The sequence below is a fragment of the Asparagus officinalis genome, chromosome 10 (assembly GCF_001876935.1).
Source record: "Asparagus officinalis chromosome 10, Aspof.V1, whole genome shotgun sequence".
Lineage (NCBI taxonomy): Eukaryota > Viridiplantae > Streptophyta > Magnoliopsida > Asparagales > Asparagaceae > Asparagus > Asparagus officinalis.
The window spans coordinates 1,721,722-1,748,188 of NC_033803.1; the positions used below are offsets into that span (position 1 = coordinate 1,721,722).

The 26,467-nt window shown below is 38.6% G+C and overlaps 3 protein-coding genes, 1 non-coding gene and 1 pseudogene across 5 annotated transcripts; 1 reads left to right on the plus strand and 4 right to left on the minus strand.

Annotated features, from left to right (window-relative positions):
* LOC109825750 overlaps window positions 1–2,591 on the minus strand; it is a 3,406-nt pseudogene extending 815 nt beyond the window's left edge.
* Window positions 4,758–7,247, minus strand: LOC109825691 (alcohol dehydrogenase-like 1). Its single transcript, XM_020392560.1, has 7 exons — window positions 7,199–7,247; window positions 6,975–7,117; window positions 6,810–6,847; window positions 6,288–6,690; window positions 5,718–5,957; window positions 5,370–5,528; window positions 4,758–5,002 (listed from the first exon to the last, which is right to left on the minus strand). The coding sequence occupies exons 1-7, from the start codon at window positions 7,233–7,235 to the stop codon at window positions 4,883–4,885; spliced, it is 1,140 nt and encodes a 379-aa protein (XP_020248149.1). The 5' UTR covers window positions 7,236–7,247; the 3' UTR covers window positions 4,758–4,882.
* Window positions 12,591–14,506, minus strand: LOC109825420 (protein HAIKU1-like). The gene is given in 5 exon segments (XM_020392276.1): window positions 12,591–13,011; window positions 13,418–14,055; window positions 14,100–14,137; window positions 14,139–14,342; window positions 14,498–14,506. Coding segments are annotated over 4 exon segments (843 nt in total). The 3' UTR covers window positions 12,591–13,011; window positions 13,418–13,463.
* TRNAM-CAU lies at window positions 15,707–15,794 on the minus strand. Its single transcript is given in 2 exon segments — window positions 15,707–15,742; window positions 15,757–15,794. It is a non-coding gene; the product is annotated as a tRNA-Met (tRNA).
* LOC109826124 (peptidyl-tRNA hydrolase ICT1, mitochondrial) lies at window positions 16,986–23,313 on the plus strand. Of its 2 annotated transcripts, XM_020393100.1 has the most exons (8): window positions 16,986–17,231; window positions 20,288–20,347; window positions 21,336–21,418; window positions 21,511–21,575; window positions 21,664–21,697; window positions 21,838–21,908; window positions 22,792–22,895; window positions 23,034–23,313. In XM_020393100.1, exons 1-7 carry the CDS (start codon window positions 17,156–17,158, stop codon window positions 22,880–22,882), a joined length of 480 nt encoding a protein of 159 aa, XP_020248689.1. In that variant the 5' UTR covers window positions 16,986–17,155; the 3' UTR covers window positions 22,883–22,895; window positions 23,034–23,313. The 2 variants fall into 2 exon arrangements, with proteins under 2 accessions (XP_020248689.1, XP_020248688.1); XM_020393099.1 differs by having other exon boundaries at window positions 22,792–23,313.

Genomic DNA, 26,467 nt, shown 5'->3' on the forward strand with positions numbered 1-26,467 from the left:
CACTCCGGTGCATTCAAAGCTGTAATCAACACCCGTACCGTCGGTCATTTCCTTTATCAACTCCACGGTGGTTCTGCTCTCATTGTTGTTTGGATTGATGAAATCAGTCATTCCGAAAAACTCTGCCTTCTCTTTCTTCAGGTTGTTTAAATCTACGCCAATTATCTTGCTCGCCCCCAGCAACTTAGCTCCTGCAATTGCCTGGGCAAAAAAAATATTAAAAAAATATTAAAAATAATAATAAATTAATAAATAAACAGCAAAGACATACATACCCCCATTCCGACACCTCCAAGCCCGAACACCGCAACCGTCGCGCCTTCATCAACCTTGGCATCTTTCCACACCGCACCGTACCCTGTAGTAAACCCACAGGACAGAAAACTGGCGTGCTCAGGCTGGAGCCTCGGGCCGACCCTGACGACGTAGTTTACGTCGACGACGGCGAACTCGGTGAAGGTTGAGCAGCTGAAGAGATGGTAGAGCTTCTCCCCTCTTACTGACATTCTTGAAGTCGAGTCCGGCATCAGGCCGTCTAAGGTGACCGGATACTCGAGGCAGAAGTTGGTTTTGCCTGAGTTGCAGTTCCTGCAGCCGCCGCATTCGCCTAGGCAGCTCGGAATGACTACCTCTCCTACGTACGCTGAGGTCGTCGACGCCGTCGCCGACGCTTTCGATCACGCTGGATTGAACGTAAATGAAGTCAGTTCATCATTCATACGTCTGGACGCGATATAATTGGGCAGTGGTGGAAATTCTACGTGAAGAAATTTTCACCGCAGACTCATTTCCATATTTAATCCCTAAAACCGACTCACTTTAAAGCTATTTATGAGAATCGATCCACTTTGAGTCAATTGCGATACTAATTAGTCGGGGTTGCTAACCCCGACTAATTAGTAGACTAATTAGCAGCCGCAAACCTTTCTTGCTCTCTGACCCCGCTTGTAATTAGGCTACTAATTAGTCGGGGTTGGCTACCCCGATTAGTACCGTAATTAACTCAAAGTTGGTCGATTCTCATAAATAAATTTAAAGTGGGTCGGTTTTAAGGATTAAATATGGAATTGGGTCTACGGTGAAAATTTCTTCAATTCTACGTGGTCATCATCTCATTCCTTGAGGTTGGAATAAACGATAAGAATTAGGATAATTGGATTCTCTCAAATTAACCATATAATCGGAGAGAATCTGAATCCCCTAAATTCACCCCTAATTCCTTACATGTCATCCCTTAATCTAGGTCGTATAATAGGCGTCTCTCAAAATTATTTTAAATTATTCTTCAAAATTGATGATTCATGAAGAAAATCTACGTTTTTGTGTCTTTTGTAGTGTAAGCATAGTTTAGAAAGAGTGATGAATTTAAAATAGAAGTTGGGACTAACAATTATACCTTTTGGGTTAAAATTAATTCTTAGTATCCGTTGGAGGGTCATTAATTCTAGATTGGATCCGATTACTTTCCAAAAAGGATATAAGGAGCCAAAAAAGTTTTACTCTGGGATCTATTTACCCAAAAAAAAAGAAAGGAAAAGAAACCAGAGGGTTTATACACAATTAACCTTATAAGTATGATAATTTCCAAAAACACATCAAATTAATGCCATAGTTTTTTTTTTTTGAAGCAAATCAAATACTATAGATTTGAAAACACAGGATTTAGAGGTGCTTACCCAACTCCTTCATGCCCCAAGACTCTTGGATATAGCGGCTGCAGAAACCCAAAAACGCGCCACAATTAGACACAAATCCTTACGTGTACAACGTATTACTTTAACGCCCAACTATCATGAAGAAAGAGGCTGGTAAATTTCACACAACCCCCGTTGAGTGTGTTGTTTTTAGATAACTCTCTTCGCTACATTAATTTCATAAAAACCCCTTAGCTGTGAGGGGTTCTACAGATAACCCCTTTTTAACTTCTTCTATTCCGCTAAGCTCATTGAAAAGATTTTTCGCTTCACTCTTTTTTTTTAGTTATGAGAGGTATTCTCTCCTTTTTTGACATGTGCTTGATATATTTGACCATGCTATTTTGTGAGGTTAAAGCAGACATTCCTCAATAGGTCTAGCGAATAGAAGAAGTTTAGGGGGTTATGTATGAAACCCCTCAAAGTTAAGGGCGCCTTGTGAAATTAAAATAGTTAAGTGGGGCTACCTCATTAACGGCCAAAATTACAGGGGGTATAGTGAATTTTACCCAAAAGGGACTTGGTTGTTTCCTTTATCACTGTACTTACAACAGGATAGCCGTTCCACCCGGTTTCATCAGTATGGCACAAGCTAGCGCAGAGGATTCGGATCCGAACCTCCGACGATCGAGGCGGCTCCACCTCGATCTCCTCCACTGTTAACGGCTGCCCGGGCCCCCAACAGATTGCGGCTACGGTAAGTACATATCATATCAGAACATTTTGAATACGAGCGGTTTATTCCGAACCATAAATATGATAATTAAAATTAATCGCTTCTTACCTTTGCACCTTATGGTCTGGGGTTCTTTTGACGCCATTTTTCGATTATGGGAAGTATCTCTCAAAAGGGTATTGACGTGAAGGAACAGATGGGTTTGGGTTAGCTGAGCAGCTATTTAATTTCATATGTCTAAAATACTCAAGTTTTTTGGAAAATTTAATTGATTCCTTTTGTTTAATTTATACCAGATGTTTACTTTTTTTTTCTGTATTATAATAAAGCCGGACTGGACAAAGACGGGCCAGCAACCTTGAAATAAATATTAGAAGGCAAAATTATTAAATGAACTCTTAATTAATTCAACTCCCATTATTTATACTTACCTCCAATAATTAGTTAATAAATAATAAGTTAAATTAAGCTGATTTGTCAAAATAAGCCATTTGCTAAACTAAACATGTCAAACTGATTTATGAGCAGCAAAAGTGACTTGTAAGCCACTTCGACAACTTATCAAAAATGCTCTGGGTCCAAAATTTAGGCCCACCTGCATATATATTTGAAAAGTTCTACATATAAATGCTTAAAAGCATTTGATTTTTCCCCCTTATGTACACACTCCCTTAATTTTTTTTAAAAAAATATCATGTGCAAATCCTTTTAAACTATGGCCATCAAATAAAAAGTAAAAAAAAAATCTTTTGAAATTATTGGAAAAAAATCTCGATATCAAGATTTAAAGTAAAAATTCTAAAAACTTGTCATAACGGGCATGCTATGTCCTCCAACGTGAATGTTCTTCATTCAAAAAAATTCATCAGATTTGTAGTTAATCAAAGTTATTACTCTCTTTTGACATTGTTTACAGATTCAGATGACAAACCTGTAACAAAATCTAGAGAACAAGGAAATATAAACATCTTTAAGTTTCAGAAGCCAAGACAAAATCAAACATGTTTATATAATTAGAAAACACACATGAAATAGTCAACTAGGTTTATGTAATTACAAACGGGGCAATGGATATGAGCCAACGGCTCATTTAACAAAATAAGCTGCGCCCACTCTGAAGCAGTGGTCTTACACCTATCCGATGTAACAACTAGGAGAGCCTAAATACTATTAACATCATTTACAGCTTATTTTTCTCATATGCAATTACAAAACACAAACCTTAACTCAATTTAGTTTTTGCACTTGGGCCGTAAATTTTGATCAATTGCACTAATGGCTGGAGAGGCGAAACCCTCTTTACTGAATGACAATACACATGCCAATTCCTTCACAGAGCATCCAAGTTTAGAGAAATATTGGGAGTAATCGGGCCCAACCTAGACTTAATGTGCTTTAATCACAGGCTAGGAATTAATTTTAAAAGGCTTTTAATCCAAAAGGTATAGCTACTAGGTTGCTCATTCTTCCACAAGATTTACCAACTTGGTCTAAACTATCAACCATGCATTCGACACAAGGCTATCAAAAACATCTGTAGGATCTTCCACCATGAGATTCATTAACTTGATTTGAACTATCAGCTATACATTCAACATATGGCTGTTAATGCAACGCGGAAGTGATAAACATGAGAATCCACCAAAGTTTGCTCTTTGAATCCATAGAGAACGATCAATGAATCCACGAAGAACTTCAAGAACCATCTTGCATGAGCAGAAGGAAGATGCCAGCTATGTTGGTTCAATCAGGAAATGGCCGATCATGCTTGTTAGGGTTGAATGCTTAGGGTTTCAGATTCAAGCAGCTCGTTGCAATCCATATATAAACTATTAAAAGAGAAATTTATCAATAAAAGTTATTACTCTAGAGCTTACAATTCTTTGTTTAAATAGAAAATAAATAAAACTCCAACTAGGGCCCAAATTTTACCAAAAATAAAAATAACAAAATTTTCCTTAAAAGACTCCCTATTATTGAGGAGACAAATATGTCAAATTTGGAATGGAGCCGGATTTGTTCCCTAACCAAAAACTGACTCCTAAGACATTATCCAAAGTAGTAAAAAAAACTACAAAAACTCTGATATCTCTTAATATGGAGGGAATTTTGTGAATTAGATGGTGTAAAAATTATCAGCTATGTTAGCTTTTACTTGCTTTTTAGTTTTTGTGATAAAAATGATATAAAAATTATTTGGGCAAAATAATAATTATTTTAGTCAAAACTAACTTATTCAGATGAGCTTATAGGCTAGTTTTTCAAAAGCCTATGTATACCATTTTTTAAAATGAGACTTATAAGCTAACTTATATGATATTTTACCAAACACGTAGATATTAAAAAGCTAGTTTGACAGAGAAAAATAAATTCCCCCAAACACCCTCAAAGAATTACGCAATTTGTTAATAGAGAGGAAGATACAAAAACACAGAAACATAGTTTATTTGAAATCCAAACATGTTACACAATGTCAATGCGCTTCATAAATCTGTACCACAACATAAATCGCCTACATATCACTGATTTCGATAACTACTTTGAGACAATCAGCATCCTTCATCAGTTCAAACGCACGATTTATATCATCCAAACCAACTCGGTGTGTTATTAGCTCATCAAGTTTGATCTCCTGCTAGAAAGGAAAGGGGGGCAAAAAATCCTGATTAATTTGTTCATTCGGATCTTGGGCCAAGCTCAAGAACAAACATATCATTTTGTGCTAATTGCACATAGACCCCGTGTCGTATCGTTGTTTTCAACTTACCACCCTTGCGGTTTCGTTGTTGCATATAGACACCCTAGATTAATATTTTCTTGACTCTTTTCTTCTTGGCGAAATTTTGACCGATATTGTCCTTGGATGAATTAATGGGTCCCTCGCAGGGTAAAAGAGTCAAGAAAATTTAACTTGGGGGTCTATCTGCAACGACAAAACTATATGGATAATATATATTATCAAAACAACCTTAATGGATAATAGTTTCCATGTCACATACCTTACTTATACATTTTCCAATGATCGAAAGAAGATCAGATCGAAGTTTTACTCCTCCGTAAAGGGCTCCCTTTACTGTTCTACCATACAAAAGTGCCGTGCGGTCTACTGATGCATGTTGCTCCGGGGTAACTCCAAGCAATACAGTCACCCCTCTTCCCTGTATATAATTAAGAAATTATATATTTTGATAAGAAAATTAATCCAATATGTAAATACCCGTATTAAATGATATATTTTTTTCAGTCGAACATGAGCAAATATCTAGCTAGATGGTTAACTATCAAACTATTCATTCATTATTTGATCAACTTAATTGCACATAATAAATTTTTTTCCAGATAATTACCATTACTGTAGATTCAAACGCTTCACTGGTGACCGCTGCAGCTCCGGTGCATTCAATGCTATAATCAACACCAACGCCCTCAGTCATTTCCCTTATAATTTCGACAGTAGTCTTGCCGTCATTTTTTTTTGGATTTATGAAGTCTGTCATTCCGTAAAACTCTGCCTTCTCTTTTCTCTTATCGTTTAAATCTACACCAATGATCTTGCTCGCTCCTAGCAACTTAGCTGCCGCAACGGCCTAAAAAAATAAAAAATAAATAAAATAAATGATAATTAATAAAAAAAACGGTTTTCCTATAGACTATCCATGGGCGCTCTATAAGAGAGGAGGGAGATAGAGAGAAATGAATGAAGAGGGGGACCCCTAATTTGCATTGGGATCATCCCCTCCTCATTCATTTCTCTCTATCTCTCTCCTCTTTTATAGAGTGCCCATGGACACTCTATAGAAAAACCGTAAAAAAAATTAGTATTTCTAGGTCCAAAACGAGCCTAACATAAGTAAATAATTCAAGGGGGAAAAAAAGTTAAAACCGACCAAACCGACCGTGTGCAACGAAAGACATACCCCAATTCCGACGCCTCCAAGCCCAAACACCGCGACGCTCGAGCCTCGATCGACCCCCGCCTCCTTCCACGCCGCGCCAAATCCAGTAGTGAACCCACAGGACAGGAGGCTGATATGACTCGGTTCGAGCCTGGGGTCGACCCTGACCACGTAATTCACGTTGACGACGGTGTACTCAGCGAAGGTCGAGCAGCTGAAGAGGTGGTAGAGCTTCTTCCCTTCCACGGACATCCTCGCCGTTGCGTCCGGCATCAACCCGTCCAGCGCGACCGGGTACCTGAAGCAGAGGTTGGTCTTGTTCGAGCTGCAGTTTCTGCAGTCGCCGCATTCGCCCACGAAGCTCGGCATTACCAGGTCCCCTTCGTCGAGCCCGTCGACGCCTTCGCCCACGCTTTCGATGACACTGAAGTATAAACGTAAACGAAATTCGTTGTCAAATTAATTTATTCTACTGTATACTACATTTTTAACTTTTCAAATATCATAGATTTGAGGGAGATAAGATAAGAGAGTACTGCTTACCCAACTCCTTCATGCCCCAAGACTCTTGGATACAGTGGCTGCGTTAGGTGAGGGAGACCGGTGAGAAAAGTTTATAAAGTTCAGAGGAGTTTAATTTGTGAGAAGCCCTCCAAAATTGAGGGGGCTATTGTGAAATTAATTAACCCAAAAGAGAGCAGTACTTACACCAAGGTAGCCCTTCCAACAAGACTGATCAGTATGGCACAAGCTTGCGCAGAGGATTCGGATTCTGACCTCCGACGACCGAGGCGGCTCCACCTCGATCTCCTCCACAGTTAATGGCTCTTCAGGGCCCCAACAGATTGCGGCTAAATAACGTGAACATAAATCTTATCAGAACATTCTACGTGTCATCAAATATTTTTGATGAAGCAGTGAGTATACAATACCTTTGCACCTTATGGTTTGTGGGACTTTCGATGCCATTGTAGGATTGTCAAGAAGTATCTCTCAAAGGGGATGATCCGAAGGAATGGATGGCGCTATTTGATATAGATAGGAGTCAGCATTTTTTTATAAGGAAAATTGCTTCCATGTCCCTGTTTTGAAACTTGTTTTGCTTTATACCACTATATTCTTCAGAACAAGTCAACGTACGCAAATGGGTATCATTGTCATAGGAGGAGATTTCCCTCCTTGTCGTCTATGTGGCACAATTCCCACCATCCTCATAAAATAGGCACAAATCTCCACCAACTCACATACTCTCTCCTACTTTATGAGGATGATGTGAATTGTGCCACATAGGCGTCAAGGAGGAAATCTCCTCCTATGACAATGATACTCATTACTCTCTCTCTCTCTCTCTATATATATATATATATATATATTTTGTTGTGACTGATGCTTTGAGAAACCAAACCAACGAACGCCGAGAGAAAGACCAAACAAAACACAAACACCAAGGTTTTACGTGGTTCGGCAAATTGCCTACGTCCACGGGGCAAGAAGGGGGTGGGTTTTCACTAATAGAGAAGGAGAGTACAAATTGAGATTACAAATCGCTCAAACGAACCAACTAATCTCACCAACAAATCTCTCAATCTCTCAACCAATAACCCTAACAAATAGCTCAGAAAGATTATATATATATATATATATATATATAGGGTGAGGTTCTAATAAAAACCTCCTTAGCCTAAAAACTAAAAACCTATTTATTGCACTAAATGCAATTAAAGAGTGCAATAAATATCATTACTATACTGAGTGCAATAAATAGGGGCAACAAATAACCAATGAATCCAGATTCACTGGATTGAATCCAGATTCAATCCAGGGAATCCAGTTTCACCACACATAACTGAATCTGGATTCACTGCAGTGAATCGATATTCACTACAGTGAATCTCGATTCACTCCAGTGAATCTCGATTCACTCCAGTGAATCTGGATTCACTATAGTGAATCTAGATTCACTCATATATAGGGTGAGGATTTCTAGTTGAAAAAACGAAGACAAGTATGAGTGAATCCAGATTCAGTTATGTGAGGTGTTTGTTATTTGAAGAATAATGACATTTATTGCAGTGAATCCAGATTCAGTTATGTGAGGTGTTTGTTTTTTGAAGAATAAAATAATAACATTTATTGCACTTTTTAAAGGCAGACAAATTTATTACACTCTTTAATAATGGTATTTATTGCCATCACTGAATCTGGATTCACTGCAGTATAAGCTCTAATCTCAACCATTGGATGAGATAGATCTAATGACCCACAATGGTTTTTAGTTTTTAGGCTAAGGAGGTTTTTATTAGAACCTCACCATATATATATATATATATATATATATATATATATATATATATATATATATATATATATATATATATACAAAAAGAGTGCTGCTACGGGGACCCAAAATATGGGACCAAGAGAGGGGACAGGTGAGATGTCCCCTCCTTATTGCATAATGAGTTGGCATGGCCAACTCATTATGCAATAGGAAGGAGACACATCACTTGTCCCCTCCCTTGGTCCCATATTTTGGGTCCCCGTAGCAGCACTCATAGAAAAATTTGGAAGTTTCTGAGGATTTCTCAACTCCTTCATTGTGTATTAAATGATGAAAGATGTTGATTACTACAATTACTGTTTGGGGGGCATAGGAAAATGATTTTGTGAGACACCCGTACGTTGAGCGAGGTTCAGTGTAGTTAAAAACAGTTCATGGGGTTTTATATGAAATCCTCCAAAGATTGGAGAGTTCTGTAAAATTTATCCAATAGTTCTCTTCGGGGGTGTTAGTCAATTGGGACATTTTCATGCAAAATGAGATAATTGTTAAAGTGAAATAATATTTCGCTAGTGGGATATTTTAGTGGGATAACTAGGAACAATTTTGTGAAGCAGGATATTTTGATAAAATAACGTGGGATAAATTTTTATAATCATGAAGTATATATTTATGCATTTTGAAGATATAAATACTATTTATGTATTTTAAACTTACTATTATTAATTGATAATTGCTTACAAGAATGTTCGTTACTATTAAATTTTAAACTTACTATTATTAATTGATAATTGCTTACAAGAATGTTCGTTACTATTAAATAACTTTTGGTTACACTATAAGATATTGTCAATTATTATTATGATGATGGTCTAATGATGGTGATAATCATAATAGGAAATAAGTAAAGAAAAAATAAAAAATAACAAAATAAATACGAGTTCTAGTTTTTTACCACATAGTTCCAAGCTAAAACTTGGAATAATTTGAGAGACTAGAACTCTCATTTTTGTATAGAAAAATAAAAAAGTGGGATAATTTTGTACAATTATCCCAATTCTAGTTTTGTTAAAGTTCTGCTTGACTAACACTGTAAAATTTTATTCTAGTTTTAGTTCTATGTGACTAACACCTTAAAATTTTGTTCTAGGTTTAGTTTTATGTGACTAACACCTTGAAATTTTATCCCACAGATTATCCCAGTTCTAATTTTAAGTTCTAGGTGACTAACCCCCTTCTGGTTTAATATTTCATTGTTATTGCCGCCTTTAAGATTTGTATTCAGTCGGTCGCTGAAGCTTGATTCTCGTGCCGTGTGAGTGTGTTTATGTTCTTTAAGATTCCCCCACCCTCCGACTAAAATCCTCTCTCATGGGAAGAATATTGCAGTTGTTGGAAAATTTTTATTTGATTCTTTCGTTTTACATTACATATATTATTTTCTTCTTGTAATATTAACAGAATCGACGTGCGAGAGAATCAAGGGCGCAAAATTTTGGTGTTTCTCGTAAAATTCGTAGTCCGTCTAAGGGGCGTAATAAAATACCATAATAAAATTAGAGGAGTCAAGACGAAATTTCCCTCTTAAAAAAATCAAATGGAAACAGGCTGGCGTAAGGGTCATAATTTATTTTTCCCCGAACGCGGCAGTTCATGCGCCACTTTCAGTGGATCTCGATCATCCGATGGCTTTGACTTTTTGGTATTTTTAGATTGCATTATTGCGATGTTAATATTTATTCAGAACCATATGCATAATAAATATTTATAATTAGCAGTTATTCAGGAATCATATTCATAAACGATACTTCTTCGCGAACCATACACATAATAAACCACTAGACGTTGCTTAACTATTCGAATCCCGACTTTAAAATTATCAAGCTGATTTAAAATAAATTTCACAGAAAAATCAATAAACATTAAGAGTTAAAAAGAATTTTAAATTATCATATATACGTGTGTTATATGAGAATATTCTCACGTACATTTGCATTGAAGAAAATACACATTTAAAAATTTCTGGGTGTGCGAGGGCTACCTAAGGTAAGTAAGTATAAATCAAAGAATGGAAACCGTAAGTTATTTAAGTGCTAATTATTAGTCCATGAAATATGAAAACTTTTGTGTTTCATCTCATCTCAAGGGGCAACAAAATTTATTTTAAAAAAAATTAGAATTATTACATTGCATCAGAATAAAAGTGACATGAAAACAACTCAACAACAAGAACAAGATGGCGTGTACAAGCAAAATATTGTACGTATAATCTGTTAGGAATAAAAAATATATCTCGAAAGATATATGAAATCAAGACATTATTGTTATTACTATTATGGTGACGGGTCTGTATCATCATTGCCCTTGATGGGAAAACTAGAATATTGTCTACTTTTGTTGACGAAAACTAATGGTTGAATTTAGTTAGCTAATTAGTCCGTTTCATTGTTCTTCCCAAAAAAAAAAAAGGAACAAAGAAATACGCACGCAAAATTTGTATTTGCTGAAGTGTCAGCGTACAACTAGCGGCCTTTAAGATTAAAAAAGAAGGAATTATTAGTTTTCAGGCAGCATTTGGAGTTTGCCGGCAGGCCATCTTGATTATTGTCTGATAATTTTTTTTGTTTCATATCGTACGGCTGTTTGATTCTCCTGTTTTATGTACCCTGCGTTCGTATAAATTCGAAACGAAGCAGTGGATAGATGAACTTGCCTATAAAGTGATCCCGAATTCAATTCCTACGATTTGTCATCATCTGATGAAAAGATATCATACATCTGGAATCAATGGAAGGTTATGTTACAGCTCACAAGAGAAAGCATCAAACTTCAAATATCTTGCGAAAAAAGCTGAAGAAACTTGGAGAAATTACAGCAGCTGCACCTCCAGCCTACGGTTAGCATATACTGAGTGAAAATCGAGACGACATACTATTACGCCTGATAACACAACTTCAGCACCAGATCTCTCACAAGCACTGTAAATTGTCAAGACTTCAAGTTTACAACCATGCACTTCTAAAAGTACTTGTAACTAACTTTATTGCTCCATACATGGGAAATATTATGCTAAAAGAGCACCAAAGAAACTCCCGTCCTTATAACTAATATCGACAGAATTAAAAGCTAACAGCGAGCTGGAAGTGTCATCATATAGTATATTAAAAAAAAACACAACATCATGAGAAGCTCCTAGCAAGATGATTATCACAGGTTTACATACCAAAAGATCTGTAAGTTTCAGCACTGCAAGCTACATATTGATCTCTCCAACAGTCCAATATGTTTCTAGTTTAAAGCTGACATGTCCAATAACGATAAAGAGGATATCATCTATATGATGCAACGGAAAATTTATATAGCAACAAAAGTATCATCGGCAAGAGTAAGGTTGCTGAAAGTACAACTATCGAGGATGATTGAAGTAATTTGTGACACATGTACAGAAAAGGTGTGGTTCCAAGAAATAAAGAGCTCCTAAATAGAACAAAAGGCAGCTCTTTTAAGAACCCCTCCTTGAGAAAATTGTACAAAGAAAACTTGAATATGCATTCAAACTCAAAGGAAATTTTCTGGGCAGGTTGAAAAGTGAGAACCTACAAAGAGAATCAGATACCTCAGCCACCATACTTAAGGCACATTGATAGTCAGTATCAAGTGCAATTTCAGTGATTAACATCCATTTTTACACATCATAATGAAGGCACTAATATTATCTCAAGGTACAACAATAATTAATAAAAAGCAACATTAAGAATTGCAATCAGCAAAAGATTGGGAACAATATGTTGGATACAAATTTGAATAGTGAATTACTCTTTAACGTGAAGGTCTTCAAATACCAAGTGATATGATACTACACTGGCCTGAATGTAGCAACTTGTAAGAAATTGAAACTTCGAAGATATTATGGAAAGTTAACCAAAATCGCATTACTACCCAAACCAGCATAAAGCCCAACATTTTGGCGTCAAAATCGGCATTAATATAAGATTATAAGTTATATCTACAAGTTGTATTAATGCATTCAAATAAAACCTCACTGCTTTGACAACGCAAAGAATATCTAATTTGCCTAGTTATTACATATACGTAAAACCTGCGAACTCTAACCCGTCAGCATTATACATTGAAGGTACAATAACTTTTTGATTAGAAAGAAAACAGATACAACCTTATAGGCTTGCACAGTTTTTAAAAAAGAAAAACAAAAGAGGAAGATACATATAAAGAGGATAGAGGTGTACCGCGTCAAGACCGAATGGTTTACTCAGGAAGACATCAAGCAAAATTGAAGGTGTAAAGATAGTATTAATCCGAAATTAAATAAATAATAGAGGGTAATATTTCTCAAACCTCAACTAATCAGAGAATATGTGGCAGTAGCTGAAACAATCAGACACTCCCGCAGAGAAATATTCTAGCCGAGAAATACATCTGCAGCATCCCCTAGCCAATGAAGTCCTACAAGTCGAGGCAACATATAATGAACTAAACAACAAAAACCAACAAACCAGAGTAACAAGAATTCTCCTCTGCCATGGCACAAGTTGTTGTACAAGTTTGCAGGACAGGATATTAGTAACTAAAAGTGCAAGTTTGACAGTCGGTTATACAAGTGTTACCCTATACAAGCTTTTCTTTGACTGGATAAATCAATATATTCAACAACAATGTCACAAACATGCATGTAGCTAGCATAAAGGTGAAAAATGAAATTTGCTCCTGATAACCAATGGATACTGTTCCCTTCTTTCCTTAACTAACCTATAATTTACCAGTCATTGTTCATAACAAATTGCATATGTTACATTGTCAACAATTTAATTTGATACAAAATGGGAAGGGGGGGGGAGTAAGAGATACATACCCTTGTTCTTTTCTTTCTTTCTTTCTTTTTTTTTTAACAGAAAACCTTACATGTCCCTCCATCTCGGACTCGATATAGGGAAAAACCCCGAGGGCGATGGCGGGAACAACAGCCCAGGAGACGGAGGGGGGGCCAGGTGGGACCCAGGTCCAGGGCCCAGAATCCCCGGCGACAAGGGCGGGAACGAGAAGTTCGTGGGGGTCAATGGCGGAGGATACTGGAACCCCGGCGAAAGCAACGGGTACGGAGATTTCGGTGACAGTAGGTTCATGAACGAGCTCGGCGACGGCGGCACGGGCGACGGCAACAACCCCGGGTGTGGACTAGGGTTTGGGTTATGGTTGGGGTTAGGGTTTGCTCTCGGTGAAGGGAAAGGTGGTAACTGTAGCGGCGGAGGGGGCGGCAGAAGCCCAGGGGATGGAACTGGCGGCCGGCCATCGGAGTAAAGTAAAGAACTTTCAAGATACTTCATGTAAGCGGAGACCGGCGATTGGGCTACAGGATTAGGGCGAGAGAAGAACCCAGGGTTCAAACTAGGGTTAGGGCTAGGGTTTTGAAACCGAGGAGGGGCGGCCGAGCGATCGGAGTGAGCGGAGGCGGCCGGATCCTCTGCAACCTCATGCCTCGCGCGGCTTCGGCTGGCGGAGGTTCTCGACGGCGGAGGCGCCGGCGGCGCAGGAGCGGCGGAGGCGGCGGGTCTCCGCGTGGGGTTCCGGTGAGTCTGCTGGACAATGCTGCGGAAGTCGTGTCTGCTGATGTTGTAGACCTGAGGCTGCGGCGGCGCCGGCGGCGGCTGAGGCTGCGGTGGCGGCGGAGGGCGGGGTTGTAGTTGGGTTGGTGGACGGCGGGCTCTTGCGGATGGCTCTGCTGACCCTTGTTTGAGCCGAGGTGGTGGTTCTTGGAGTGATCCATGGCCGATGGAGATCTAGGGCTAGGGTTTCATCCTTGTATCTGAGCTAGGGTTAGGGTTTTTATTTTTATTTTTTATTTTTATTTTCTTCGTTGGAGAAGAAAAAGACGGAAGCGAAGAGGATTGACTCGAGAGAGCAGAGGAATCGGGGACAAATTTTCAAAACCAACCCTTTTCATGATTTAATTGTGAAAGACGACCCGTTTCTGTTTTATTTAGAGAAACCGACATGGTTTCAGCACTGTCGCTGAAACCAGGTCGGTTTTTAAAAAAAACTTTACGAAACTTCACGGGAGTTGAACTCCCGTGAAGTTTTTTCTCATAACAAAACTTCACGGGAGTTGAACTCCCGTGAAGTTTGGGAAAAAAAATTTCAAAAACCGACTCAGTTTCAACCAACTGGATCGGTTTTTATAAATAAAATAGAAACAAGACGTTTTTTGCAATTAAATCATGAAATGTGTCGGTTTAAAAATTTTGTCCGAGGAATCGGGGATTTGGGGAATTTTTTGGGGGGGAATTAGAAAAAAGTTTTGTTTGAGGAACAAATGGAATGGGTTAGTGGGCCCCACAAAATGATCATTATGGTCTCAGAAAATAAGGTTGGGCCAGAAAAAAGCAGTGTATGGCTGGGCTGAGGGTTGGGCTGGGACCCTTGATAGGATAGCGAGGAATCTGGCTGCTATATTTATTAGAACCCTTCATTTATTATTTGCTGTCAAAATGATTCAAATAGGAATCTCAGCGGCCATAATTAGATATTAGCCGTTCCTTATAGAGATTGTTAGGAAGGGAGAAAAAGCAATAATAAGATTTTATTTAGAAATAGAAAATATTCACATAACACGAAGTCTGATCTTATTCCTAAAGCATCTCACGTTTTAACTAATTCTGAATCTTTACGTGGGCACCACGTTAATATTTAAAAAAGTGTCAGAAATATTTTAGTCTCTACATCTTTACTTTAACTACTTCATACTTATTTCCATGTAAACGGACAAGCCCTTGGAGATCATCAAGGATGAAGGTGATCAGACTGTAGGATTGTCGGTAAACATAAATGAAGTTGAGATAGTTGAGCACGGAAAATGTGTGTCCACATGTACATTTCTATGAAAGCTTATAAATTTATGTTTTCATTAAAAATCATAGGGCATTATTTGAAAACTAGGAATTTGAGAACTAGGAAAAACGACTATGATTTATTTGGAAAATGATTTTATTTTTCATTAAAAATCATAGGGCATTATTTGAAAACGTAGATACGTTCCCCTCTCTCTATCATCTTGCAAAATGAGGAAAACAATTAAATAAGCAGATGCATAACCAGTGAAACTATGGTCTATGGACAGCGGATTTTGGCCGCCAGAATAAAAAGTTGGGGTGAGAGAGGCTCGAACTCTCGACCTCAGGATTACTCAAATTTAGCTATGAGACCTACGCGCTAGCCAACTGCGCCACCACCCCTTTAGTGTTTATCTTCGTTAAAGCTTTACTATTCATCTATTGATGTCATCCTAACTCTCACTTTTATTTTTTTTAAGATTTATATTTGAGTTTTTTTGGTACTAGTACTCCAAATCTTTCATATTTTGATAATACCAAGATCTTAGAACAAATGATTTTCACAATGAACAATTAATTAAGAAAACGTACATTGATCCGTTATTTGAAACTTGAAGAGAAATTGACTGCAAGATGAACAACCTTGAAGGCTTGAGTTTTCTCTCTCTTAGCCCTCTTGATTTTTTTCCGAAATTTCTTGATGAAGAGAAAGTTTTATCACACTATGGGTAGAGAGAGGACCAAGACTTTAAATAGAACAATCATCCCCACGTTCCGTCAACGTGAGCCTTTATTTGACAATTTAATCTCAACTTATCGACCAATAGGAATTTATTACATGAAATAAAACATGAGCTGTTATAATCAAATGTTTTAAAAATAAAACCGTGGCCACTAAAGGCGATTTTACAAAACGTGGGCCACTAAAAAATCTAACATTTTTCGCCTGTATATGGCTCGAATCTATTTTACACCCAATACAGATAATTCAAGCACTAATTACGGAACATACGTCTCATACGAACAACTCATAGCTCGTCGCCTAAAGAACAGAGAATGACATGGAAGATACATGGCGAGGAAGAGATCGTCTGGAAGCAAATGCAATTATACATAATACAATAATAACAACAAGCATTAAGGGCGCGTTTGGTTCATGATTTTTTCATGGAAAGGGGAGGGGAAAGCTGACATATTCCTCCCCCCTTTCCATGAAAAAAATTTGAACCAAAAGCGCCCTAAGAGATCGCTAGAATTAGAACAGAACACCATTCCAATCCTTATTATGTAATAAGAAGGGGACACTTTACCTGTCCCCACTGTTAGTCTCGTATTTTGGGTTTATGTAGCAAAGCTCCTAAAAAAGTAAAAAAATAATTCCCCCATAGAAACCGCCTAATAATAGGACAATAGTACTAAAATCCTTTCTCATTTTTTTTTATTTTATACATAAACCACCCTAAAGGGGGTTTTTTGGCTGCAATCAGTCCCCTCACCCCCCAGGCAAAATTTTCACTAAAAACCCAGAGCCCGAGCCCACGAGCGCGGCAATCTCTGTCAAGCAACAACAATGGCCGTTTGCTCGGGAGCGCTTCTCCTGGGCCACCTCCTGCCGCATCTCCGCCGCTCCCTGGCCTCTCCTCGTTCGGATTCCGTCCCCAGCACCGTCCGATTAGGGCCCGGGTCGGGCTGGGCCGGATCCGGTGCGCCGGGATCCGAACCCGGAGGAGGAGGGAAGAAGAAGGTCTCGCTCGCTCTCGAAGATGCAGCAGGTCCTTGAGGACGCGGAGGAGCGAGCTCAGTCCGCCGGATCCGAACCCGCCCCCAAAATCGCTCTGGGTAATCCCCATTTCCACGAACACTTCGTCGTCATTTATTGATCAAACCCAGTTGAGCGGTGCAATTAGTTAATTAATTTGGGTTGGCTTTGCGATTAGGGATTTTTAGCTGCAGACAAGATTATTATTGTGTAAATGTTACGTTTTGACTGAAAAAGGAATGAGGAAAAAAATATGGCCTACGGATACACTTCGTTTATATCTATCTGGATAATGGAGCTACTTTGTTTAGGTTTTTGGGTCAACTTCACAAAACCCCCCCTGAACTTTACCTTATTTCACCTAGACCCCCGTCTGTAGTTTGCAAATAACTAAAGTATTGTAGAGTTGGTGAAAAGTCAGAGGTATGCCTCTGGAAGTTGGGCGGTCGACCGGCAGTGGAGCTGCGGTCGACCGATATGTGCACACAACTCTTAGTGTGCCACTGGACTTTGGGCGGTCGACCGGGCGAGGCGCTGCGGTCGACCGCGAATTGTCCAGAGAGCAGACTGGACCTCGGGATATTTTGCGGTCGACCGGCAGTGGTGCTGCGGTCGACCGACTATTGGGTTTTGGGTTTAAGTTGGTTTTCCAGACCCGTTTTCTTTGTAACTTGTATATAAACCCCAAATCTGTTCTAGGGTTTATGCAAGGGAGATTTTGAGCTGCCAAAGGGGATTTTCTAGGGCTTCTTTTGTTGGAGTCTATTGGAGAGATCAAGTGATCTTGTTTGAGGGTTTTGGGTAAGATTTGTAACCCTAATTTGTATTCCCCTTGATTTCTATTAGTGAAACTCCCCCCTCCTTGCCCCGTGGACGTAGGCACATTGCCGAACCACGTATACCTTGTGTTCTTGCTGTGATTGGTTGGCTTGTGTGCATTGTGGTCTATTTTGTTCTTGTGTGTGCTATTGTTTTGGCTATTTTGGGACTTCCGCGGCGCACAACAAGTATCGTTTTAGCCAAAGAAATCCAAACTTTGTCACTTGTCATTTACAGGCAACGTGCCTCCTCCCCTGAATTTTGGGGGTTTTTTTTTCTCTCTCGGGGAAATTGTAGTTATTTGCGAACTACGTGTGAAGGGCTGGTGCCTGGTGAGAAAAGTTCAGAGTCCAGGCGTTTTTTTGATACACCCGAAGATCAAGGGGGTTATGTGCAATAATCCCAAAGTTCAGGATAGTTATTTGAAATTAGCCCTTAGTTTTTAGTTTGCTCGAGTGCAGATAGCTAGTTGGGTTACCTCTGTGATTATGTTTCTCAAACCTTCACACAATTACCACATAAAGGTTGGCTAACAAGTATTCGATCATTTGTTGGTCTGGAGTTATACTTATAGGGGGTATCTAGGAAATCGCTGCTCTTCTGTTTAGTTGATTACGGTGTAATTTGGTGTTAAGCATTTTTGAATTATTTGGAGAAGGTGTACTTAGTTTTAAGCAGTTGAAAATTTTGAGATATTAGCGTTCTGAATACGTGATTAATTGCACTTATCAAGAGAGGTAGAGAACAATGCAGACCTCTTGCACCTGTGTTGAAGATGGCAGGCTGTAGCTTTGTTTCGTTCTAGATAATGTTCTTCCATCAATAAATGTAGATACAGTCAAGTAAAAGGTTAGATTATCGTTGTCGCACGACACATGATTAAAACTTGACTACCAAAAGACCTCACATATTTTCCTGATGCAACCAAGTTGTTGGTCCTTTTTAATCATCTGAAATACACATTCTAGATAGTCGCCATATTTATAGGCTTCACATATTAAAAACAATTATTTGAAACTAGTCCAAACTAAGCGACCAATTTGCACAAAATAAACTATGTACAAATTTGTTCCCTAACCTGATACAATCCTGACAAATTAACAAGTCAAATTAGTTCTAGATTCTAACAAAAATCAACAAAAAAGGTACTTGATAAGTAAATAAATAGTCAATCACAGCAAATTCTGATCCTGGAATTTACACCAGTTCACTTTTGTGGCATCTTCAATCATCTACAAGCTCTTCTCATCGAATATACTCTTTGCCTCATTTGTCTTCATGATATTGTAAATGAATACTATGTTTCTCAAATAATTGACCTAAAAATGTTTTCTAACACTGAGAAAGATGACATCTGGTAAAGATAAATAAGGACACACTGGAGGCGATCAAATAAATGGAAGTAGCTTAGAAGGACTTGCTTAGGTTTGGGACCAACTGTCACTGACATTGTGAAGACTTGGATGGGACAACATGCTCATGTTTCGGAACTACAGAAATCAGTGGTGATAATTTGATGGCTGGAACGATATGGAGATGAGTTAGAGAAGATGGTGCTTGAGCAGGGAAGCGCCCTTCAATAAGTTTCTTGATGCGATCAAGCACATCACTAGAAAAATGAAGCTTGCATAGTGGGAATAGGAAGTCTTTGTTGAATAACATTGTAAAGATCTGTGATCTTATTTTGTAGGGTCATGTCACTCCAATCAAGTGAATAGTTGACTCACTAAATGTGAGGGGATATAAAGAAGAAGAAGCCCAGTTGGCTTCTGATGCTTGGTGCATCCAAAGAAAGAAGAGTCCCAGAGGAGGGAAGCTTACAAGTGAAGGGCCAAAGGAGTAATTAGTTCTCAGCCTTACTGAACAGCAAATTAATTTCAAAATCCTAACCACTTATGTAAAACTACCAGCTATTAAATTAGTTAATCAATTAAATCCTAGTCTATCCGAACATTATGCCAGCTGATTATTTAATGAGAAGGCATTTATTTCTCTAACAATGTGAGAATGAGTGTAAAGTATTTGCTTTGATTGGCTATCAAACCATGTTACTGTTGATTGTTTTGAGCAACCTTTTGCAGGAAATATGAATATATAATTTCTTTATCTCAATGTTTGCTTCCTCTAATCTTTGATTGTCAAACTCAACTGTGTAGTTGGTTAATGTGTACTGACAGTTAGGAAAAATGAAAATTTATAGAAGAGGAAGAACATATTATATGAAATATTGGATGTACTATTGCTGATGGCTATCAAGCAACATCAGATAGTAGAACCATCGAATTGGTTATCATTGACAAATTGTTCAATTTTTCAGACCATGTTACTGTTAGTTTTGCAAGAAGCGGAGGGCCAGGCGGTCAAAATGTAAACAAAGGTTGGTTAAGTTCTTATCTTTCTCCTACTGCTGAATCTTTAACTACTGTTTCTAAATACGTTTACCCTATGTCTTCATCACTTTTTATTGCCTAAACAAATATCACATCGATGTTTGTAAGTAATACAGTTTTTTATTTTAATTTTATGTTTCTGCTAACTATCTTGACACAATTTTGAAGTTCTACTTGTTGGACCTTAAGTTTTTCCTTTCCAATGATTATCTTGAAGGTTTAACCATGTTGGTTGATCTGCTTGATTCTGTGTTTAGTTGATCTTTACATGTTTCTCAATTTCTTTGATGCATTATTATTATTGGGCATTTGGGCTAATTGCCGATTGTCCCCCTATACTATCACCCAATTGCAGATAGACCTTGTATAGTTCTATTGTTGAGGATAGACACCCTGTACTATCGCCCAATTGCAGATAGACCCCTATATCATCGCACAATTGCGGATAAACCCCTGTAGTTCTATACCCCTGTAGTTCTATTGCTGCTAGACCCCTGTAGTTCTATTGTTGCGACCCCACTTTCTGTTGCCCAGTTGCAGATAGACCCCCTGCAGTGCTATTGTTGTGGATAGACCACGTTTGCTATCACCTAATTGAGAACACACCCCCTGATTGTTTTTTTACTCTTTTACCCTCGGGATGTATATTTGTCAAAAAAATTGTTTTTTTTTCTTTCTAAGGCTTAATGAGTCAAAGAGATTCACTAAGGGGTAGTTCTGCAACAATGGAACTACTTAGGTCTGTCCACAATTGGGCCATAGGAGAGGGAGTTTATTCGCACTTAACCCATTTTTATTTAATAATAGAATTTTATATAAAAGGCAAAAGTCAATCTTCATGATGCTTTGCAATGCACATGTCAAATTCTCAAACTATATTTGCTTTTTCCCTTTTTTTCATTTCAATTTATCAACTGTGGCTCTATTTTCTTTCAACTTGTGTGCTATCTTACAAGAACTTTGTTGATGTTGCAGTGAACACTAAAGTAGATATGCGCTTTAATGTGAAGCAGGCATATTGGCTGAGTGACCGAGTCAGGGAGCGAATTCTTCAAATGGTGATTGACTGAATCTTTTGATTTCATATCAACATCTAATCCATAATTGCTGTCAGATTATATTTTGAAATCCATGTATCATATGTTTGCAGGAAAAGAATCGTATCAACAAAGATGGGGAGATTGTGATATCCTCTACGAAGACTAGAACACAGAAGTTAGATTTCAACCACTGCTCCTTCATTTTGTCCATGATACTTTTTAGTTGCCAAAGCAGATGGTTATTTTCTTATGTTCTTCTTCAGGGGTAACATTGATGATGCATTGGAGAAACTTCAGGTTCTTTTGCAATACTTTTTTCTTGTGACCTTTTTTTAAAAAAAATTAGCAGTCCATTTCTTTTGCCTTTTTATTTTATCATACTCACTCACTACATATCTTCTTTTTTCTGTGTTGTCTAACTTGGTTTTGTGTATTAGGCAATTATTGATGCTGCATCATACGTCCCACCACCTCCTTCTGAAGAGCAAAAGAAAAGGATTGCAAAACTGTATGCAATATAATTCTTTTCCCTTTTGCATTTTTTCTCATTAAGGGTAAATTCTGCATATAGTATTATACTATCGCTACAACAAGAGTTGCATATGTCCACACTTATTTGATGACACATGTGGAAGTGTTGTGTTAATTGCAAATGATTAAACAGCAGCGACACAAATAAAAAAATATCGCAGGCCACGGCACATTTGTGTCATTAGATACTATATAAAATAAAAGTGAAAACGAAGCTTCATTTTTCATTGGAGCACTTGAACAAGAGATGGACCTGTTCTTTAGTCCCATACTCCCATGTCACTAAGTTAAGAAGAATTGAACCAGTTTAAATACTTTTGTTGGACTCACATTACTGCAGATGTGGGTAGAAAAATAAAAAGGGCATATGTGCTTATGAAGTTGGTGGGATATTAGTCGGGATTCAGCTAAGTGGTGCTTGGTTTGGGGGGAAAGTAGGAAGCTGATTCCTATAAAGGACATGAGTTGACAGACAAAACAAGAAATTTGGCATACGAGACAAAAAGTGTTGCAAATCTTGACACATGTATGTGTTGCAAGTTGTCACATTTCCACACGTGGAAAGACCCTCTCCACACATGCTCTACCTACACTTTTGACTTGTGTTGCGCTCCACTTGGGCGACAGAAAATGCGACGCAGGGTGATAGAAAAAAGTACCACAGGTTACAACTTTTGCTGTAGTGTATATAGGGTATATTTTGAATAACCGTTCGAAAACAATAAAGACTTACTTTTGTTGTCTATAACACACACTGCAAATCTAGTAGATTGTTTGTTAAAAATGAGAATCATATTCTGTTGATTTCCTGAAAGTGAAGCTTCAGAGAGTTAATATCAGTATTTTATTCGTGATTGAAGGGCGGTTGCAAGTGAGCAGAAAAGAATTCAGAACAAAAAAGCAATCTCCCAGAAAAAGGCGATTAGGAGGACGAGGGATAGCTGGGATTGACTCAACAACAACAGTAATCATCAACAATGAAAGCTAACATATACACATGCGAAAATACATTTCAGCATAGTTTCCTAAAGAAGATTGTTGCCTGTGGATTCGGGCAACTAGTGATCCTTTCTGTACTGATGCCATTTCCCCCCTATAATAGGTGAAAGCGCAAGGGATTTAAGAGTAATATGCATGAACTGATGGTGGAAATATTCGGTCAAATGAAGGTTGCTGAACTAAAAGCCGATACTGTACATACCCATGCTGCACATTTTTGTGGAAGGGTTCAACCCACTTTTAAGTCTTAAGGAACAAAATACTGAGCTGTGAGCTATATTTGTAGTACAATCGTCTTTATAATGTTGATGGAATCATGAAAATTTTATATCTGGTTGCAAATTTGACTGTAATCTTATATGTTCGCGTGGGTATTTTTCTTTTTCGTATCGCTGAAACTGCAGTCAGTCACCTCTTTCGACTGCGATCACATGTTCTCAGCTGAAGTTTCTTTACGTTTTCTGTGATTGCTTTATATTCTTCCTCATGTCATTAAACCTGAATATGCTTTTAGTCATTCTTTATCGACAAAATTGGTCAAATAGTATTGTGAGGATAACAAGGTGGACTACTGAGAGCATGTTTGGCAACTTTGATTTATTATCTACTTGGCTTATAATCCACAAATGGATTATAAATAAGTGGTTTACAAGCCGAAAGTGTTTGTTAAATTTAGTTGATTATAATCCATTTTCAATAGTAGAGTGTTTGGCAAATGTGTGCCTTATAACCTATCATTACTGTCAAAATGACCCAAAAGCATTTAATGGGTTGGAGAGAGAGAAATGAGCCTTGAAATCTTGGGAAACGTGAGGGGTATATTGGACTTTTTCTTGGTCAAACGTTCTGGCTTATGAAGCACCAAAAAATAAGCTAGGATGACCCAGCTTATTTCGAAGTCTTATAAGTCAAAATAAGTCACTTTGACATGTTTGGTAAACATGCTCCGAATATTATCGATCTCTTGCAAATTAGGTGGTCTATTGTGGATATTTTAAATCAGCATTTTCTCTCCTCAGAAAGTATTGGGTTTTGATACTCATCAAAGTGAATTCTCTTTCTTTGTCAAAGGTGTGTCCTGTATTGTTCTGATACGAGAAATCCAAGCATCTGTTAATTATTTGACTAGTAATATCAATTGAAATATCTAATGCATACGTATCTACATACAAGTTGACAAAGACAAGTCAGCTAACCCCTAACTAATTGTCAGTTGTAGTTTGCTTTGATGGGGAATAATAAAGAGAGAGAGGCAACCATCCAACATGCTCAAAAAAAATTTATTTTTTTAAGCAAAAGTTGGATCGTGGATGTGGATGTGGATGTGGGCCAAGTCAAGGGGAACAAATCTAACTAACATTTTTGTAAAAGTGCTTTGTTTATTCTTTGGCCCTTTTGATTTGATTTGGTCTTATTTAAATTCTAATTAATTAGCCCCTGGTTTCTTGAATACTGGCCTGAATTTTTAGTAATGCATGTCGTTTTAACTTGGGCATCAAGAGAGGGTTTTGCTCTTTGTTTTTATCTCTCTAGAGATGCTTTTTATCTCTTTATTATTTCGTTGTTTACATTAGTTTATGTGAACGGTCACGGTTTTTTACTCTAATTTGGAATTGTTTTCGTGACCACTACCCTTGAATAATTCTGTGCAAAACAATTTTTTTTCATTTTCTATGAAATAGTGGTTTCAACATTTTGGATATCTGCATTTCTAGCTGCATGCTTCTATCTGAAATATATGAATGACTAAAATACTGTCGAGATATTAATGTTTGCGATTGTCCAGTGGGGAGCGGTCCATCGCCTTTAATATATATATATATCAAATAGATGTCAGCTACTGGATTCATTCGTGCTCGAAATCCCCAAGTATAATAATCCAATAATTATCATTTTTTTTGTGAGCATTTAATGTCATATATGGATCGGAGACCATTTGATACTTTCTCGTGTTAGCATGAACGAACTAATTTAATGTAGGGTTCTCAACTCCTGCACTTGGCTTTTGATTTTCGAGATCATAAGTGCATTCACAAACTGTATTTTCCATGGTTTAATTCTCAAACTGTTTTGCCTAATTTCCAAAGTTTATGGTAGCCTTGTTACTGCACAATATATGAGGGGAAATTTGAAGGTAAACTCTTTTTCATTTAAGACACTCATCAACTCTTACTCATAAATTAGTATTTAATTATGGATCCTTAACTAATGATTAATATTGCATACCTAAAACAACTACCATTGGTTAATTAATTGTAGGAAGAACAACTAACAAGTGACGGTTGTTATTAGTGTTTTATGATCATCATCATCATCATCGCATCTCATCTACAATTTTTGCACACGTAATTTTTTAGTTTTCTTATATCATGCTCTCTCGAATTCATGCCTTGCACGAGTAACAAACTAGTTAGTTTACAATAATAATAATAATAATAATAATAATATATAGTAATAAGAAGAAGAGGAGGAGGAGGAAGAAGGACAATTAATGAAGGTGGAGATAGAGAAGTTTTGGCTGTAATTTATTTACCCTATCAAGAGAGTTTCACACTAACGAGCCAAAAAAAAAAAAGTTGCAAAATATCATAACTACGTACAAAGACATTTTTTTTTAATATTTACAAAAAAGATTGACGAAATTAATTAAGCCAACCCTTCACTTCCTAAAGCAGGACTCCTCTCCGCGTTGACCTCTCCGACATGCTTGAGCCACCGTCGAGCCGCCGCCCCGCGATCCTCGGCCCCTTCCCCACGCCGACGTGGAACATCTGACCCTCTGGCCGTATAGGCAGACCTGGATACTACCATCCTATCCCTCCACGGCATCCCGCGGCCGCGCGCGGAGACGGCGACGAGCGAGGAGGAGAGCGAGGCCCCCTTTCACGATCCTCATACTGTCCGAACGTTTCAGGCAGACCACACCATCCCCCTGCGGCCCCACTTCCGCCTCCCGGACGAGCCTCCCGTGTCCCTCCTCCTCACTGTCCAGCCACCATGAAGTCCACCCGGCCGGCCAGGCTGACTCCCCGGCCGCCCTCCTCCCGCCAGGTGACGTGGCGGCCCGGTGTGGCGGAGGCGCGCGGAGATGGCCGTGGGGAGGCGGGCGTCGGCGTCGGCGGGGGGAGGCGCGGTGGCAGCCGGTAGCTGGAGCCTCCAGCGCCGGCCAGGGGCGGCGATGAGCTCGGTCGGCGGCGGTGTCCTCGGTGGCGAGAGGGAGGAGAGCGGAGCGGCACGGCGGCAGATGTGAGTGCTTTCGACGCCGTCTCCGGGCGACCAAACCGCAGCCTTTCATGAGTTGGTTTGGTCTTTGCTTTTGTTTGTTTGAGAGGGGGGAGGTCGAGGGAGGGCTTGAGGACGAAGGACGGAAAAGAGTGGGGTTTTAAATGAGAAAAAGAGAGGCAGAGGCGGCGTTGACTTTAAGGGATGAACAGCCAATTTCGGCTTTTTCCAACTTGGTAGAATTACGGCTGTGTCCCTTATGTGAGATTGAGGAAACTACTCGAAGCGACCGCGTTGGTGGAGGCTGGAGGCCAC